Source organism: Bombina bombina, chromosome 3, assembly GCF_027579735.1.
Source record: "Bombina bombina isolate aBomBom1 chromosome 3, aBomBom1.pri, whole genome shotgun sequence".
NCBI classification, from domain to species: domain Eukaryota; kingdom Metazoa; phylum Chordata; class Amphibia; order Anura; family Bombinatoridae; genus Bombina; species Bombina bombina.
In genome coordinates this window covers 846,999,666-847,018,462 of record NC_069501.1, presented here as the reverse complement: position 1 = coordinate 847,018,462, position 18,797 = coordinate 846,999,666, and the positions used below count along the sequence as shown (strand labels likewise).

The window sequence follows — 18,797 nt, the reverse complement described above, 5'->3', positions numbered from 1 at the left end:
ACCATTTTATACCTAAAGCGCACAAACCAAACTACGCATATTTTACGTTCCAATGTTCTTCACATAGATATAATTTACTTTTTATTTTTAAATATATATTTCTATATATATCTGATAATGTTAATGTAAAATATATAGCTATGCCTATATCTTTATGAATAGATATACAGGTTGTAACATTTATAGCTCATTGTCAGGTGCAGTGCTGTTGTTTAAGAATGAAACAAGCTGGAATCAAAGGCTGTGAGGCCCAACTCACCACAAGTCCTTAATAAGTCACTGGAAGTGAAAACTGTATTCAAACAAGGCCCAGGGGTAAGAGTGCAACGAGACAAAGATAGTAGCTTAACTCTCTCTATAACTTATAATCTATAATCAGCTCTTAGAAAACAAACAACAATTAAGTACTAGAAGGTAACTAAGGCCTAGATTTGGAGTTTGGCGTTAGCCGTGAAAACCAGCGTTAGAGGCTCCTAACGCTGGTTTTAGGCTACCTCCGGTATTTGGAGTCACTCAAAAAAGGGTCTAACGCTCACTTTTCAGCCGCAACTTTTCCATACCGCAGATCCCCTTACGTCAATTGCGTATCCTATCTTTTCAATGGGATTTTTCTAACTCCGGTATTTAGAGTCGTGTCTGAAGTGAGCGTTAGAAATCTAACGACAAAACTCCAGCCGCAGGAAAAAAGTCAGTAGTTAAGAGCTTTCTGGGCTAACGCCGGTTCATAAAGCTCTTAACTACTGTACTCTAAAGTACACTAACACCCATAAACTACCTATGTACCCCTAAACCGAGGTCCCCCCACATCGCCGCAACTCGATTAAATTTTTTTAACCCCTAATCTGCCAACCGCCAACTACGTTATCCTTATGTACCCCTAATCTGCTGCCCCTAACACCGCCGACCCCTATATTATATTTATTAACCCCTAATCTGCCCCCCACAACGTCGCCGCCAGCTACCTACACTTATTAACCCCTAATCTGCCGACCGCAAAGCGCCGCCACCTACGTTATCCTTATGTACCCCTAATCTGCTGCCCCTAACACCGCCGACCCCTATATTATATTTATTAACCCCTAATCTGCCCCCCTCAACGTCGCCTCCACCTGCCTACACTTATTAACCCCTAATCTGCTGAGCGGACCGCACCGCTACTATAATAAAGTTATTAACCCCTAATCCGCCTCACTAACCCTATAATAAATAGTATTAACCCCTAATCTGCCCTCCCTAACATCGCCGACACCTAACTTCAATTATTAACCCCTAATCTGCCGACCGGATCCTATCAGCCAATCGTAATTCGAGGGACGCCATCTTGGATGACGTAATTTAAAGGAACCGTCATTCGTCGTTCAGTTGTCGGCCAGGATGGATGTTCCGCGTCGGAGGTCTTCAGGATGCTGCCGCTCCGCTCCAGATGGATGTCGATAGAAGATGCCGCCTGGATGAAGACTTCAATCGGATGGAAGACCTCTTCTGCCCCGCTTGGATGAAGACTTCAATCGGATGGAAGACCTCTTCTGCCCCGCTTGGATGAAGACTTCTACCGGATCATGGACATCTTCAGCCCCCCGCTTGGGCTTGGATCAGGACATCGGAGGAGCTCTTCAGGACGGATCGGTGAACCTGGTATGGTGAAGACAAGGTAGGATGATCTTCAGGGGCTTAGTGTTAGGTTTATTTAAGGGGGGTTTGGGTTAGATTAGGGGTATGTGGGTGGTAGGTTGTAATGTTGGGGGGGTATTGTATGTTTTTTTTACAGGCAAAAGAGCTGAACTTCTTGGGGCATGCCCCGCAAAGGGCCCTGTTCAGGGCTGGTAAGGTAAAAGAGCTTTTAACTTTAGTAATTTAGAATAGGGTAGGGCATTTTTTATTTTGGGGGGCTTTGTTATTTTATTAGGGGGCTTAGAGTAGGTGTAATTAGTTTAAATTGTTGTAATATTTTTCTTATGTTTGTAAATATTTTTTTATTTTTTGTAACTTAGTTCTTTTTTATTTTTTGTACTTTAGTTAGTTTATTTCATTGTAGTTATTTGTAGATATTGTATTTAATTAATGTATTGATAGTGTAGTGTTAGGTTTAATTGTAGGTAATTGTAGGTATTTTATTTAATTAATTTAATGATAGTATAGTGTTAGGTTTAATTGTAACTTAGGTTAGGATTTATTTTACAGGTAATTTTGTAATTATTTTAACTAGGTAACTATTAAATAGTTCTTAACTATTTAATAGCTATTGTACCTGGTTAAAATAATTACAAAGTTGCCTGTAAAATAAATATTAATCCTAAAATAGCTACAATGTAATTATAATTTATATTGTAGCTATATTAGGATTTATTTTACAGGTAAGTATTTAGCTTTAAATAGGAATAATTTATTTAATAAGAGTTAATTAATTTCGTTAGATTAAAATTATATTTAATTTAGGGGGGTGTTAGTGTTAGGGTTAGACTTAGCTTTAGGGGTTAATACATTTATTAGAATAGCGGTGAGCTCCAGTCGGCAGATTAGGGGTTAATACTTGAAGTTAGGTGTCGGCGATGTTAGGGAGGGCAGATTAGGGGTTAATACTATTTATTATAGGGTTAGTGAGGCGGATTAGGGGGTAATAACTTTATTATAATAGCGCTCAGGTCCACTCGGCAGATTAGGGGTTAATAAGTGTAGGCAGGTGGAGGCGACGTTGTGGGGGGCAGATTAGGGGTTAATAAGTATAATATAGGGGTTGGCGATGTTAGGGCAGCAGATTAGGGGTACATAGGGATAATGTAAGTAGCGGCGGTTTACGGAGCGGCAGATTAGGGGTTAATAATAATATGCAGGGGTCAGCGATAGCGGGGGCGGCAGATTTGGGGTTAATAAGTGTAAGGTTAGGGGTGTTTAGACTCGGTGTACATGTTAGAGTGTTAGGTGCAGACGTAGGAAGTGTTTCCCCATAGCAAACAATGGGGCTGCGTTAGGAGCTGTACGCGGCTTTTTTGCAGGTGTTAGGTTTTTTTTCAGCTCAAACAGCCCCATTGTTTTCTATGGGGGAATCGTGCACGAGCACGTTTTTGAGGCTGGCCGCTTGCGTAAGCAACTCTGGTATCGAGAGTTGAAGCTGCGTTAAAAATGCTCTACGCTCCTTTTTTGGAGCCTAACGCAGCCTTTATGTGGACTCTCAATACCAGAGTTATTTTTATGGTGCGGCCAGAAAAAAGCCGGCGTTAGCTACGCGGGTCCTTACCGACAAAACTCTAAATCTAGCCGTAAGTTTGTAAATTCTAATATCAAAGAAAGACATACCTTTATAAAAGTTTTGTCTCCCTATCCAGACGAGTATAAACTTACATAGAATACTGAAATGTAGATCTTCTTTTAGCAGAGGAATCCACCATAAAGGAAATTTTAAGTCAGACAGTCCAGGTCAAGTCCTCACAGGAAAAAGCAGGGCAAAACACAAACAAGTCCACAAACAAGTTAAAGTCATATACCAAGTAAGTACAAACAAAAAGGGTAAACAGAAGCTTAGTCAGGGGAAGCAGAAGTCAAAACAGTATATTCAAAGAGTAGATGCCAGAGTAGAGGAATTAACTCAATACAGAACCAATCACATGCTGAAAACAGAGAGCTTATAAAGACTACTACAATTAGGGCCTAACTGATCTTCTAGGCCTCCTTAAAGGTACAATACGTGTTAATGCAGCAGGAACAGAAATCCTAACAAAGTGCCTGTTATGACACAGGTATAGATATACACACACTTTTATATATATATATATATATATATATATATATATATATATATATATACACATATATATATATATATATATATATATATATATAAATATCGATTTAAAAATCTACTCTTTAGGAAATTACACACATACACACACATTTATATATATATATATATATATATATATATATATATATATATATATATATTCATTATGGGGACTTGGGTTGAGTATGCTGAAATGAAAACAACATTTGATGTGTGTTGATACAGAAAAAAACACTAACATTGCATTTTAAATGCAATAAGTACAAAAGCCTAAAATGTCCTCAGCACAGGAACATAACCTGATTTAGCAATGAAATAGTTAAACACCTTCTTAGGGGTGTATTTTGGCCTAGTCAAACAAGGCACTTGCCTAGGGCAGCAGATTGGGAGGGGGCAGCACTTTTTGTGGCTATATTTTTAAGAAGCTTGCAGTTATTTTAGATGTATTATACAGGTATATAATAGGAGATTTTGCCCAAGGAGCTTACATTCAAGGGAGGGTAAAATAAGAGACTGCCCATGGAGCTTTGGATTTTAGAGGTTACTCTGAACCTTTTATTTATTTAGCTATCTATTGCCTTTAGTTCTGTTAGCTTTCAGCACTCAGTATTGTTTATATATATATATATGTATATATATATATATATATATATATATATATATATATATATATATATATATATAGCATCAATAGATATATAGATCTGTGTGTGTGACCATGTGTATAACTCTTCATGTGTATGTGTTTGTGACTATGCGTGTGTATGCAAGTGTTTTGCAAGTCCTGGTGAACATATACTTTGGCAATGGCATGATTTTTTTTTAAAATTACGTTACTCTATGAGCAAAAAAATATTATAACCAAAAAAAGGGGAGGGGGAAATTAGTGGCAGCAGACTTTTGAGTGCCTAGGGCAGCACAAAACCTAAATACGCCACTACACCTTCAATCTTATATAAAGGTTTAACATATATTGTGGTTGCTCATCTCAGCTTTATATGTGACAAATACACTTTGGTGATATAGTTATAAGTAGGCAAATTGTTTTTGGAAATAAAAATAGCAATTTTAAATTTTGTGCTGTTAAAACCTATGTCACTGGTTTGTCATAATTAGCTGAAAATCCAGCGCCACCAAACTCACAATTGAGGAAATGCATCTTACACCATTAGGTCAGGCTGACCTCTAGACAGGCAAAAATTAAGTGATCTGTCAATTTTTTTGTTTTATTTTCTATGAAAATTCGCATTGCATTCTAATTTATACTCATCAATCATTTTACAAATAATTTCAGTGAATATTACACAAGATTGAAGCATTGAATGAAATATTAGGTTTATATTTATATATTACATAATCATTTTAGAAATATTCCAGCTAATGAGCCATGCATTTCCCTCCCTATGCTTTATTTCAGGGAAAGTATTTTAGCAGGAATTAAAAAAGAAAACTATATTAAAGTACAAAAAAATACTGCCCAGTTTCACTGCATTACTCAGTCTTAAAATATTATTATATTCTAAATATAAACGTACATATTAAAATCCAGCTGAAAAATGTATTTTATAATAATTTGCCTGGTGCAGGTATTTCAGGAATGAAGTTGTCTGAGCAAGAAAAAAAAATCCATGAACAGGAGACTTTGTATGTCAAGAATAAAACATCTGGACGTACAACTGTTTCTAATTACTTGACTGACTAGACTGTAAACTTAAGGATTTGGCACAAGGACTTCAAAAGTGCTGCCCAAATCCTTCCAGGCAACTAATCAAAGGCACTTTGCAGGAGGATAGTTTCTTGAGCCGGTTTTGGCCAGCTTTGAACACTGCAGCCCCAGTGTGAGACACATTTTCAGAAAGAAGTACTGTAGGACAGTTTGTAGTCGGTGGCTAAACTTCTCGAACTGGATAGAAATATGCACTCTGGAATTTTTGTCAACTTTGTGTGGGCTTCTTCCCTCTTCAGTATCCTCGCAGCTGTTCCACAAAGCCCCTCTTTAAGCACGAAGTAAGTGATTTTGTTTTAGTGATTTAGTATTTATAAATCAATCTTTGTTGCATCCAAAGATGCAGGTGCTGTACTGAGTTAATGTGCTGTACTTACTTGTCATATATTATAGTAATTACAGAATTGCCTGTGCAAGTGTGACATAATAATACAGACTAGTGTTAACAGTGGTTTTGCATACCTTTATTTGTTACAGTCAGTTATAGGTAAACACTAATCGTTTTTGGATGCAGCAACAATGACTCATTTCCTTGCATCACCTATAACCTGAGTATTCTGTGCATTAGCTGCAGTTCCTTCCACTGTGCTAATATGTTTGTGAAATGCATATTTACTTTTTGGCACCAGATTAGCTACAGTTTAATATGTTATGCTCCTGTGCAGAGCATCTTCATTAATCAAATATTTGCATTTAAAGGGACACTGAACCCAAATTTTTTCTTTCATGATTCAGATAGAGCATGCAATTTTAAGCAATTTTCTAATTTCTCCTATTATCAATATTTCTTTGTTCACTTGCTATCTTTATTTGAAAAAGAAGGCATCTAAGCTTTTTTTTGGTTCAGTACTCTGGACAGCACACTTTTATTGGTGGATGAATTTATCCACCAATCAGCAAGAATAACCCAGGTTATTATCCAAAAATGGGCCGGCATCTAAACTTACATTTTTGCATTTCAAATAAAGATACCAAGAGAATGAAGAACATTTGATAATAGGAGTAAATTAGAAAGTTGCTTAAAATTGCATGCTCTGTCTGAATCACGATAGAAAAAATTTGGGTTCAGTGTCCCTTTAAGAACTTGCTATCAAATATATTTGTTATTTTATTGTTAACAGCAAGTGCACTTGATCCTATGAGTCAAAAACGTTTGATTTGCCTATTGCATCTTCGTTTTTAAATGTAAACTGAAGGAATACTGTAACTTCCAGAAAATATAAAAATGTAAATTTATTTTTATTATGTAATGCACCATGAATTTATCTACAGAGAACATGGTGAGCACATGCATTATGTTATACATTTATTTAATGTGCATTGTAACTGTACAGGTAATTTAAAAAAGCAGGGTCAGTTGTATTTTCCTAATTGAACTTACTGCACCTGAGAATGTCAGCTTTGATTTACACGTGAGGACAAGTTTGGACGAATAGGTGACGTCATCATGCAGTAGCTAGCTGAACAGGTGTGCGTACAGCAGAAGTAAGTTGGGCAATTAGTGATTAATCCTCCTTAAACCCCCATGTGAATGTGTTCTGTCTTTGACTGTGGATGATTTATTGTTGTATGAAGCTAAAGCATTAGCTCTGAGAGCATGGTGGAAGTGCTTAGGATCTGGAGAATAAGACTGTTTACAATCAAGTCAGCACCACATGGGCCGTGAGTGCCAGGAAAACTGGGATGGGGGTCAGAGTCAAATAAATTGTGCAGATGCTGTGGCTGTATTTTTTAAACTTGGGCAGTTTACTAATTTATGACGTTATTTTGTTTCTGTAATTTCTATAGACCTTTACCTTACGTCAGTGTTGTTGTCCTACCTTAGACTTGGGGGCAATTTTCCCCAGTTGCTGTTTATCTAACCCCACTCCTCAATTACCCTATTTGCACCATACAGTTTTTCTTTGCTGCAACTGCCCCATTATAGATACTCTTTTCTGCAACTGTCCCATTAATAAACTGTATATAGAGATCATTGGTACACATCCTGACAACCTGTTAATTTTAAGCTCTTTAATGCAAAAGCATATGTTTGATTTGGTTTAATGAATAAAATGAGTGTAGAGTGTTACATTTCCAGGACAGACCTTCAATTTAAAATTTAGACAGCAGTGCTATGTACAAACAATAAAACGGTTACTATAAAATATGTTGATAGGCTGCTGTAAAGAAAGAAAAAGATTAAATGCAATTTGTAGTGATGTAAATTGGAATGACTAAGGTGTGACACGTTAACTGTTCTTGTAAATGAAATACACTTGTTGGATTAGCATACAGAAGGCTATGCTGCGAGAACAGAATACAAACCAATGTCTGCCCAGATGCGGAACTGAGACTGAAGTGATAAAGGGACAATGACTGATGAGACTGGAAGATCATGCAGTTATTAAATAAACAGAATGACAAACATGCTGGGATGTCATATTTATTCCCCAGGGTGGCTAAAGTGCACCTTAGTCTACAAATTGTTGCACAAAACATTGAAATCTGATTATTTTTTATTTTATTTATATTTCTTTACACTTGCTTAAATTGCATAAGCAATTCTGCTGTGTGCTTTTTTAACTTCTTATGAAACTTAAATGTTTTATTAGTACTTATGATTTATGATAACTTGTTGAAAGCACTGGCATCATCTTTATTTGCCATGCTGACAATTTTGAACTATAAAGTTACAAATCTGACAGCTCTCTTTTCTCTAAAAAAAAAAAAAAGCTTTGTGTAATGTTTCAAAATCTGTTTCACTGCAATCTGACAAGAAAATAAAATGGATACTTGAAATGTGTTAGGAATGTATCAATTACACTTTTAAATACAAATGCTGTTAAAAAAAAAATGAAAAAAAAAATAAAAACAAAAAAAGAATGCATGTTTTAGTATTAATTAGCAAATACAAACTTGCAGTCCCCATTATGATTTCGTCATATTCCATTCTATGTTTCCATGGCAAATGATCTATTACATTGTAATAATGGCTCACAAAGATGATAACATGATTTATGTAAGAATTAACCTGATAAATTCATTTCTTTCATATTGGCAAGAGTCCATGCGCTAGTGACGTATGGGATATACATACGTAAATATATATGGGAGGGATAAAAATAAACAACAGCCATTTCTCGCTGAAAAATAATCCATAACCCAAAATATAAGTTATTCTCATAATGAAAAGAAAAACTTAAAACATCAGCAGAAGAATCAAACTGAAACAGCTGCCTGAAGAACTTTTCTACCAAAAACTGCTTCTGAAGAAGCAAATACATCAAAATGGTAGAATTTAGTAAATGTATGCAAAGAGGACCAAGTTGCTGCTTTGCAAATCTGATCAAATGAAGCTTCATTCTTAAAAGCCCACGAAGTGGAGACTGATCTAGTAGAATGAGCTGTAATTATCTGAGGCGGGGCCTGACCCGACTCCAAATAACCTTGATGAATCAAAAGCTTTAACCAAGAAGCCAAGAAAATAGCAGAGGCCTTCTGACCTTTCCTAGGACCAGAAAATATAACAAATAGACTAGAAGTCTTCCTGAAATCTTTAGTAGCTTCAACATAATATTTCAAAGCTCTCACCACATCCAAAGAATTTAAGGATCTTTCCAAAGAATTCCTAGGATTAGGGCACAAGGAAGGGACAACAATTTATCTACTAATGTTGTTAGAATTCACAACTTTAGGCAAAAATTGAAATGAAGTCCTCAAAACCGCCTTATCCTGATGAAAAATCAGAAAAGGAGATTCACAAGAAAGAGCAGATAGCTCAGAAACTCTTCTAGCAGAAGAGATGGCCAAAAGGAACAACACTTTCCAAGAAAGTAGTTTAATGTCCAAAGAATGCATAGGCTCAAACGGAGGGGCCTGTAACGCCAAATTAAGACTCCAAGGAGGAGAAATTGATTTAATGACGGGCTTAATATGAGTTAAAGCCTGTACAAAACAGTGAATATCAGGAAGTTTAGCAATATTTCTGTGAAATAAAACAGAAAGAGCAGAGATTTGTCCCTTCAAGGAACTTGCAGACAAATCCTTATCCAAACCATCCTGAAGGAACTGTAAAATTCTAGGAATTCTAAAAGAATGCCAAGAAAATTTATGAGAAGAACACCATGAAATGTAGGTCTTCCAAACTCGATAATAAATGTTTCTAGAGACAGATTTACGAGATTGTAACATAGTAGTAATCACTGAGTCAGAGAAACCTCTATGACTTAGTACTAAGCGTTCAATTTCCATACCTTCAAATTTAATGATTTGAGATCCTGATGGAAAAACGGACCTTGAGACAGTAGGTCCGGCCTTAACGGAAGTGGCCAAGGTTGGCAACTGGACATCCGAACAAGATCTGCATACCAAAACCTGTGTGGCCATGCTGGAGCCACCAGCAACACAAACAATTGTTCCATGATTATTTGGGGTATCACTCTTGGAAGAACTAGAGGCGGGAAAATGTAAGCAGGATGATAACACCAAGGAAGTGTCAGCGCATCCACTGCTTCCGCCTGAACATCCCTGGACCTGGACAGGTATCTGGGAAGTTTCTTGTTTAGATGAGAGGCCATGAGGTCTATCTCTGGAAGACCCCATATCTGAACAATCTGAGAAAACACATCTGGATGGAGAGACCACTCCCCTGGGTGTAAAGTCTGACAGCTGAGATAATCCGCCTCCCAATTGTCTACACCTGAGATATGCACCGCAGAGATTAGACAGGAGCTGGATTCCACCCAAGCAAGTATCCGAGATACTTCTTTCATAGCTTGGAGACTGTGAGTCCCACCCTGATGATTGACATATGCCACAGTTGTGATATTGTCTGTCTGAAAGCAAATGAACGGTTCTCTCTTCAACAGAGGCCAAAACTGAAGAGCTCTGAGTTCTAAAATATTGATTGGTAATCTTGCCTCTTGAGATTTCCAAACCCCTTGTGCTGTCAGAGATCCCCAAACAGCTCCCCAACCTGAAAGACGTGCGTCTGTAGTGATCACAGTCCAGGTTGGCCGAACAAAGGAAGGAACGCTGGTGATTTAACCACCATGTCAGAGAGTGTCGAACATTGGGATTTAAGGATATTAACTGTGATATCTTTGTATAATCCCTGTACCATTGATTCAGCATACAAAGCTGTAGAGGTCTCATGTGAAAACCAGCAAAAGGAATCGCGTCCGATGCTGCAGTCATGAGGCCTAAAACTTCCATGCACATAACCACTGAAGGGAATGACTGATACTGAAGGTGCTGACAGGCTGCAACCAATTTCAAACATCTCTTGTCTGTTAGAGACAGAGTCATGGACACTGAATCTATCTGGAAACCTAAAAAGGTGACCCTTGTCTGAGGAATCAAGAAACTTTTTGGTAAATTGATTCTCCAACCATGATTTTGAAGAAACAACACTAGTTGATTCGTGTGAGATTCTGCAGAACGTAAAGACTGAGCTAGTACCAAGATATTGTCCAAATAAGGAAACACTGCAATACCCTGCTCTCTGATTACAGAGAGTAGGGCACCTAGAACCTTTGAAAAGATTCTTGGAGCTGTTACTAGGCCAAATGGAAGAGCAACAAATTGGTAATGCTTGTCTAGAAAAGAGAATGTCAGGAACTGATATTGTTCTGGATGAATCGGAATATGAAGGTATGCATCCTGCAAGTCTATTGTAGACATATAATGTCCTTGCTGAACAAAAGGCAGAATAGTCCTTATAGTCACCATCTTGAAAGTTGGGACTCTTACATAACGATTTAAAATTTTCAGATCCAGAACTGGTCTGAATGAATTTTCCTTCTTTGGGACAATGAATAGATTTGAATAAAACCCCAGACCTTGTTCCTGAAAAGGAACCGGCATGATTATCCCTGAAGACTCCAGGTCTGAAACACACTTCAGGAAAGCCTGAGATTTTACTGGATTTGCTGGGATACGTGAGAGAAAAAATCTTCTCACAGGAGGTCTTACTCTGAATCCTATTCGCTACCCTTGAGAGACAATGCTCTGAATCCATTGATTTTGGACATAATTTATCCAAAAATCCTTGAACAACCTTAATCTGCCCCCTACCAGCTGAGCTGGAATGAGGGTTGCACCTTCATGCGGACTTAGGGGCTGATTTTGTTTTTTTAAAAGGCTTGGATTTATTCCAATTTGAGGAAGGCTTCCAATTGGAAATGGATTCCTTGGGGGAAGGATTAGATTTTTGTTCCTTATTTTGACGAAAGGAATGAAAACGGTTAGAAGTCTTAGATTTAACCTTAGGTTTTTTTTATCCTGAGGCAGAAAAACTCCCTTCCCCCAGTAACAGTTGAAATAATAGAATCAAACTGAGAACCAAATAAATTATTACATTGGAAAGAAAGAGATAATAATCTAGATTTAGATGTCATATCAGCATTCCAAGATTTAAGCCATAAAGCTCTTCTAGCTAAAATAGCTAAAGAGATGGATCTAACATCAATTTTGATAATATCAAAAATGGCATCACAAATAAAATGATTAGCATGTTGCAGTAAGCGAACAATGCTAGATATGTCAGAATCCAATTCTTGTTACGCTAAATTCTCCAACCAAAAAGTTGATGCAGCCGCAACATCAGCCAAAGAAATTGCAGGCCTGAGAAGATGACCTGAATATAAATAGGCTTTCCTTAGATAGGACTCAAGTTTCCTATCTAAAGGATCTTTAAAAGAAGTAGTATCCTCCATAGGAATAGTGGTACGTTTAGCAAGAGTAGAAATAGCCCCATCAACTTTAGGGATCTTTTCCCAAAACTCTATAGAAATTGCTGGTAAAGGATACAATTTTTTAAACCTTGAAGAAGGAATAAAAGGAGTACCTGGCTTATTCCATTCCTTAGAAATCATATCAGAAATAGCATCAGGAATAGGAAAAACCTCTGGAGTAACCACAGGAGGTTTAAAAACAGCATTTAAATGTTTACTAGTCTTAATGTCAAGAGGACTAGCTTCCTCAATATCCAAAGTAATTATCACTTCTTTTAACAAAGAACGAATATACTCTATTTTAAACAAATAGGTAGATTTGTCATTGTCAATATTTGAGGAGGGGTCTTCTGAATCAGATAGATCCTCATCAGAGGAGGATAAATCATTATGTTGTCGGTCATTTGAAATTTCATCAACTTTATGAGAAGTATTAAAAGACCTTTTACGTTTATTAGAAGGCGGAAATGCAGACAAAGCCTTCTGAATAGAATCAGTAACAAATTCTTTAAAATTCATAGGTATATCATGTACATTAGAAGTTGAAGGAACTGCAACTGGCAATGTAATATTACTGATGGATACATTCTCTGCATGTAAAAGTTTATCATGACAACTATTACAAATGACATTAGGAGATGGTAGAACCGATGGTAGAACCGATGTCAGGCAGCAAAGTTCCAACAGATACTTCTGAGGAAAGATCAGATTGAGACATCTTGCAGTATGTAAAAGAAAAAACAACATCCTTATGACAGTTTTAGAATTGGGAAAAAATGCAAACAGCATAGCCCTCTGACATAGAGAAAGGCAAGAGGCAAACAGCAATGGGGTATAAATTAATGAAAAATTAGGCGCCAAATATGACGCACAACGTAAGAGAAAAATTTTGTCGCCAACAATATCCGGAAATGACACACTTGCGTCACTAACGACGCAACCGTGTGTAAGGCTTCCACGTCAACTACGACGCCAGAAATGACGAACTTGCGTCAATGGACGTACTTTTCGCGCCAAAAAATTCTCTCACCAAGAATGACGCATTAAAGTCTAGCATTTAGCGCACCCGCGGGCCTAATGCTGCCCGCAATTTGTAAAGTAGTCAATTTGAAAAAAAGACTAAACCCCAGGTAAGAAAAAAATATTTCTTAATATGATTATTTCCCAAATATGAAACTGACAGTCTGCAGAAGGAAATACATGAACCTGACTCATGGCAAATATAAGTACAATACATATATATAGAACTTTAAATAAATGCAAGTGCCAGACCATAGCTGAGGTGTCTTAAGTAATAAAAAACATAGTTACCAAAAGACACCCATCCACATATAGCAGATAGCCAAACCAGTACTGAAACAGTTATCAGTAGAGGTAATGGTATATGAGAGTATATCGTCGATCTGAAAAGGGAGGTAGGAGATGAATCTCTACGACCGATAACACAGAACCTATGAAATAGACCCCCGTTAGGAAAATCATTGCATTCAATAGGTGATACTCTCTTCACATCCCTCTGACATTCGCTGTACTCTGAGAGGAATCAGGCTGAGAAGCGCATATCAACGTAGAAATCTTAGCACAAACTTACTTCACCACCTCCATAGGAGGCAAAGTTTGTAAAACTGAATTGTGGGTGTGGTGAGGGGTGTATTTATAGGCATTTTGAGGTTTGGGAAACTTTGCCCCTCCTGGTAGGATTGTATATCCCATACGTCACTAGCTCATGGACTCTTGCCAATTACATGAAAGAAATAAGCATTGCACTTTCATTTTGACCAGCTGCTTCATTGAAGCTTTTAAGTGATTATTTTCTTAAAGGGATAGTAAACCCAAAAACTTTTTAAATCTTTATTAAAACTTCATTATGTATGTGACATATTTCAAATAAGTACCTGTTAAATTTTTTCACTCGTTTTCTAGTTATTCTAAATCAAATATCTTTATATTGCCAAGCCCATTTTTATCACATTATGTGGACCCTATAATGATGTTCTACCTAGGTAGAAACATCATGGCGGTCCGCATGCGCATATAATTATTTTAAAAGTAACGCATGCGCATTTTGGCCCCTCAGTCCTAGCGTGACCGTCACTATTCTGGCACAGGAAGCAGGGCGGACTTCATGATAGTGACATCAACGTTGGTGGGCGTGGCGCACCAGAGCGCTGAAGATTCACGGAACACAAGCACATTGGGGAATCATCTGTTACTTTACTAGAGGTAAGTATAAGTACCCCTAGGCTAACGAGCAAGTTGATTTGATCTTAGTAAAAGGACGTTACCCTTAGACTATCATTTTTTAACCCCTAGAAAAACAAGCATGTTTTTTTCTTATAAGGCAGTGACTTATAAGAGTGACTAACCAGCAATTATTTTTAACCCCTAGACTAAAGAGCAAGTTGTTTTGTTCTTACAACACTCAGATTAATCGCAGGAGCTGCAAAGATTAAAAGCAATAGTAAATTCAGATGTTAATAATTAACTTTAGTCGCATCTGAATTTGCTATTGCTTTTAATCTTTGCAGCTCCTGCGATTAATCTGAGTGTTGTAAGAACAAAACAACTTGCTCGTTAGTCTAGGGGTTAAAAATAATTGCTGGTTAGTCACTCTTATAAGTCACTGCCTTATAAGAAAAAAACATGCTCATTTTTCTAGGGGTTAAAAAAATGATAGTCTAGGGGTAACGTCCTTTTACTAAGATCAAATCAACTTGTTCGTTAGCCTAGGGGTACTTATTATACTTACCTCTAGTAAAGTAACAGATGATTCCCCAATGTGCTTGTGTTCCGTGAATCTTCAGCGCTCTGGTGCGCCACGCCCACCAACGTTGATGTCACTATCATGAAGTCCGCCCTGCTTCCTGTGCCAGAATAGTGACGGTCACGCTAAGACTGAGGGGCCAAAATGCGCATGCGTTACTATTAAAGATCTTAGATGAAAAATAATTAGAAAACGAGTGAAAAAAATTTAACAGGTACTTATTTGAAATATGTCACATACATAATGAAGTTTTAATAAAGATTTAAAAAAAATTTGGGTTTACTATCCCTTTAAGTACTTCAGTTTATACAGGTGAATCAGATCAGCTAATGTTCAGCAGCGTCTATCTAGCACAACATGACCTCTGACTTGCTGTAAAAATGCTGGAGCTACATTTTCTAGTCTGTAATAATTTACTTACAATTTTAAAAAAGACCAGGTTCTTTGTTTTGATTTTTTTTTTCTTTATAAGCGTTATTACAGAAACTAGACGTGTGCATTTGGATCCTTCGTTAGGATCTGAATGCAGAAGAAGGTGGCCGGCCGCTCTTGGCATTCAGTACTTTTCAGAGCTGGAGTTATTCTTGTGAAAGTTCAACACACTAAGATCTGTGCAAATCCAGATCTTTAAGTACAATAAGTTTGAACCACAGTACTCACTGAAGCATCCAGATGAATTTATTAAAATATATCCACTTTATTGATTCTTCATTAAAATGAGTATTGCAACACAGTCCGAGGCTTAGCATCCAAAATGAAGCAAAAGAAAGAGGAGCGTAAATCGTATGCGTTTCATGCGAGATGCATTTCCTCAGGGATTCTGCTATATCGTGCCCACCCTCTTTTTAAAGTTAAAGGGACAGTCTAGGCCAAAATAAACTTTCATGATTCAGATAGAGCATGTTATTTTAAACTATTTTCCAATTTATTTTTATCACCAATTTTGCTTTGTTCTCTTGGTATTCTTAGTTGAAAGCTTAACCTAGGAGGATCATATGCTAATTTCTTAGACCTTGAAGGCCACCTCTTTTCAGAATGCATTTTAACAGTTTTTCACCACTAGAGGGTGTTAGTTCACGTATTTCATATAGATAACACTGTTTCTTGTGCACGTGAAGTTATCTGGGAGCAGACACTGATTGGCTAAACTACAAGTCTGTCAAAAGAACTGAAATAAAGGGGTAGTTTGCAGAGGCTTAGATGCAAGATAATCACAGAGGTTAAAAGTATATTAATATAAATGTGTTGGTTATGCAAAACTGGGGAATGGGTAATAAAGGGATTATCTATCTTTTAAAACAATAAAATTCTGGTGTAGACTGTCCCTTTAAAGGCGTTAACTCTTTCTGGTTATTATAGATAGGTATCCCATACAGTCACACACACACATATATATATATATATATATATATATATATATATAATCTGTAGTTCTATTATTTGCAACTCATATGAAAGTAGAAAGAAAATAATTAAATATAAAAATATATGTTGCAATTGAACCTTTAAGAACACCTTTTAAAATCATAGTTGTATACTCCTTATATGTTTAATATGACTCTTGTGTTAAATGGACATTAAACACTTTGAGATGGTAATATAAAATGATAAATCATATAAATAAAAAAACTTTGCAATATACTTTAATTATTTATTTTGTTCACTTTAATCCCATTCTGAAATTGTGATCTTTTCAGTTCCTGATAGAGATGGAAGTGCAGAACACTGTTATATTCCACACAGCCATTGGCTGCACACTCTGGTGACTTATTTATGATTTTATAAATAAAAAGTGAGAAGCGCTCAACCTGGGAACGAACAATAGCATAATAGCTTATTCTATGGCTAGTTACCACCCTAGAAGCAGCCTCTTTTTGCTCAATATGTGCCTTTCACAGAGAAGAACTTTCCTGTAGCATATCAGTCTGATCCTGACTTCACAGTACAGTCCAGCCCCGAAATACCAGGCAATCCCCCTCTGAACAAGAGAAACAGCAAAACCCCAGACGTACGTTTCGGCCTATTGTGGGCCTCGTCAGTGAGGTGCAGCCATATCCCTCTAGGCACACTGAGCAACGAGTCCACGTCTGGATTCCCGCATCACACTTAGGGAGACTTCCCCAAGTGTCATAATTTGCATAAATAAAAAGTGAGAAGCGCTCAACCTGGGAACGAACAATAGCATAATAGCTTATTCTATGGCTAGTTACCACCCTAGAAGCAGCCTCTTTTTGCTCAATATGTGCCTTTCACAGAGAAGAACTTTCCTGTAGCATATCAGTCTGATCCTGACTTCACAGTACAGTTCAGCCCCGAAATACCAGGCAATCCCCCTCTGAACAAGAGAAACAGCAAAACCCCAGACGTACGTTTCGGCCTATTGTGGGCCTCGTCAGTGAGGTGCAGCCATATCCCTCTAGGCACACTGAGCAACGGGTCCACGTCTGGATTCCCGCATCACACTTAGGGAGACTTCCCCAAGTGTCATAATTTGCATAAATAAAAAGTGAGAAGCGCTCAACCTGGGAACGAACAATAGAATAATAGCTTATTCTATGGCTAGTTACCACCCTAGAAGCAGCCTCTTTTTGCTCAATATGTGCCTTTCACAGAGAAGAACTTTCCTGTAGCATATCAGTCTGATCCTGACTTCACAGTACAGTCCAGCCCCGAAATACCAGGCAATCCCCCTCTGAACAAGAGAAACAGCAAAACCCCAGACGTACGTTTCGGCCTATTGTGGGCCTCGTCAGTGAGGTGCAGCCATATCCCTCTAGGCACACTGAGCAACGGGTCCACGTCTGGATTCCTGCATCACACTTAGGGAGACTTCCCCAAGTGTCATAATTTGCATAAATAAAAAGTGAGAAGCGCTCAACCTGGGAACGAACAATAGCATAATAGCTTATTCTATGGCTAGTTACCACCCTAGAAGCAGCCTCTTTTTGCTCAATATGTGCCTTTCACAGAGAAGAACTTTCCTGTAGCATATCAGTTTGATCCTGACTTCACAGTACAGTCCAGCCTCGAAATACCAGTTCTTCTCTGTGAAAGGCACATGTTGAGCAAAAAGAGGCTGCTTCTTGGGTGGTAACTAACCATAGAGCAAGCTATTATGCTATTGTTTGTTCCCAGGTTGAGCGCTTCTCTCTTTTTATTTATGCAAATGATGACATTTTGGAAAGTCTCCCTAAGTGTGATGCGGGAATCCAGACGTGGACCCGTTGCTCAGTGTGCCTAGAGGGATATGGCTGCACCTCACTGATGAGGCCCACAATAGGCCGAAACGTACGTCTGGGGTTTTGCTGTTTCTCTCGTTCAGAGAGGGATTGCCTGGTATTTCGGGGCTGGACTGTACTGTGAAGTCAGGATCAGACTGATATGCTTCAGGAAAGTTCTTCTCTGTGAAAGGCACATGTTGAGCAAAAAGAGGCTGCTTCTTGGGTGGTAACTAGCCATAGAGCAAGCTATTATGCTATTGTTCATTCCCAGGTTGTGCGCTTCTCTCTTTCTATTTATGATTGTCCCTAATTGGCCACAGCAGAGAAGGTAACCTAAGTTACAACATGGCAGCTCCCATTGTTTTATTAACACTAAAACTTTGTTAATATTTAAACAGCTAATGACACTTTAAAAAATACATCTACGTGTTATTCTCAGACTAATCTTTTCTTTAAATGCATCATTCTATCTAGCATTTATTTAAGGCTAGATTACAAGTTGAGCAGTATTTTGTGTTTTCACTATAGCGTACACTCCACTTGAATTAAGATTTTTGCGCTAGTCAGATTGTGCTGGTATTACAAGATAAAA

The 18,797-nt window shown here is 37.6% G+C and overlaps 1 protein-coding gene across 1 annotated transcript in view; it reads left to right on the top strand.

Annotated features, from left to right (window-relative positions):
- Positions 1–5,436: 5,436 nt before the first annotated feature.
- Positions 5,437–18,797, top strand: part of ITGBL1 (integrin subunit beta like 1) — an 803,636-nt gene continuing 790,275 nt past the window's right edge. Inside the window, exon 1 of the mRNA XM_053707807.1 lies at positions 5,437–5,785. Within this exon, the coding sequence (XP_053563782.1) occupies positions 5,694–5,785 (92 nt within the window). The 5' untranslated portion in view covers positions 5,437–5,693. The remainder of the gene's footprint in view (positions 5,786–18,797) is intronic.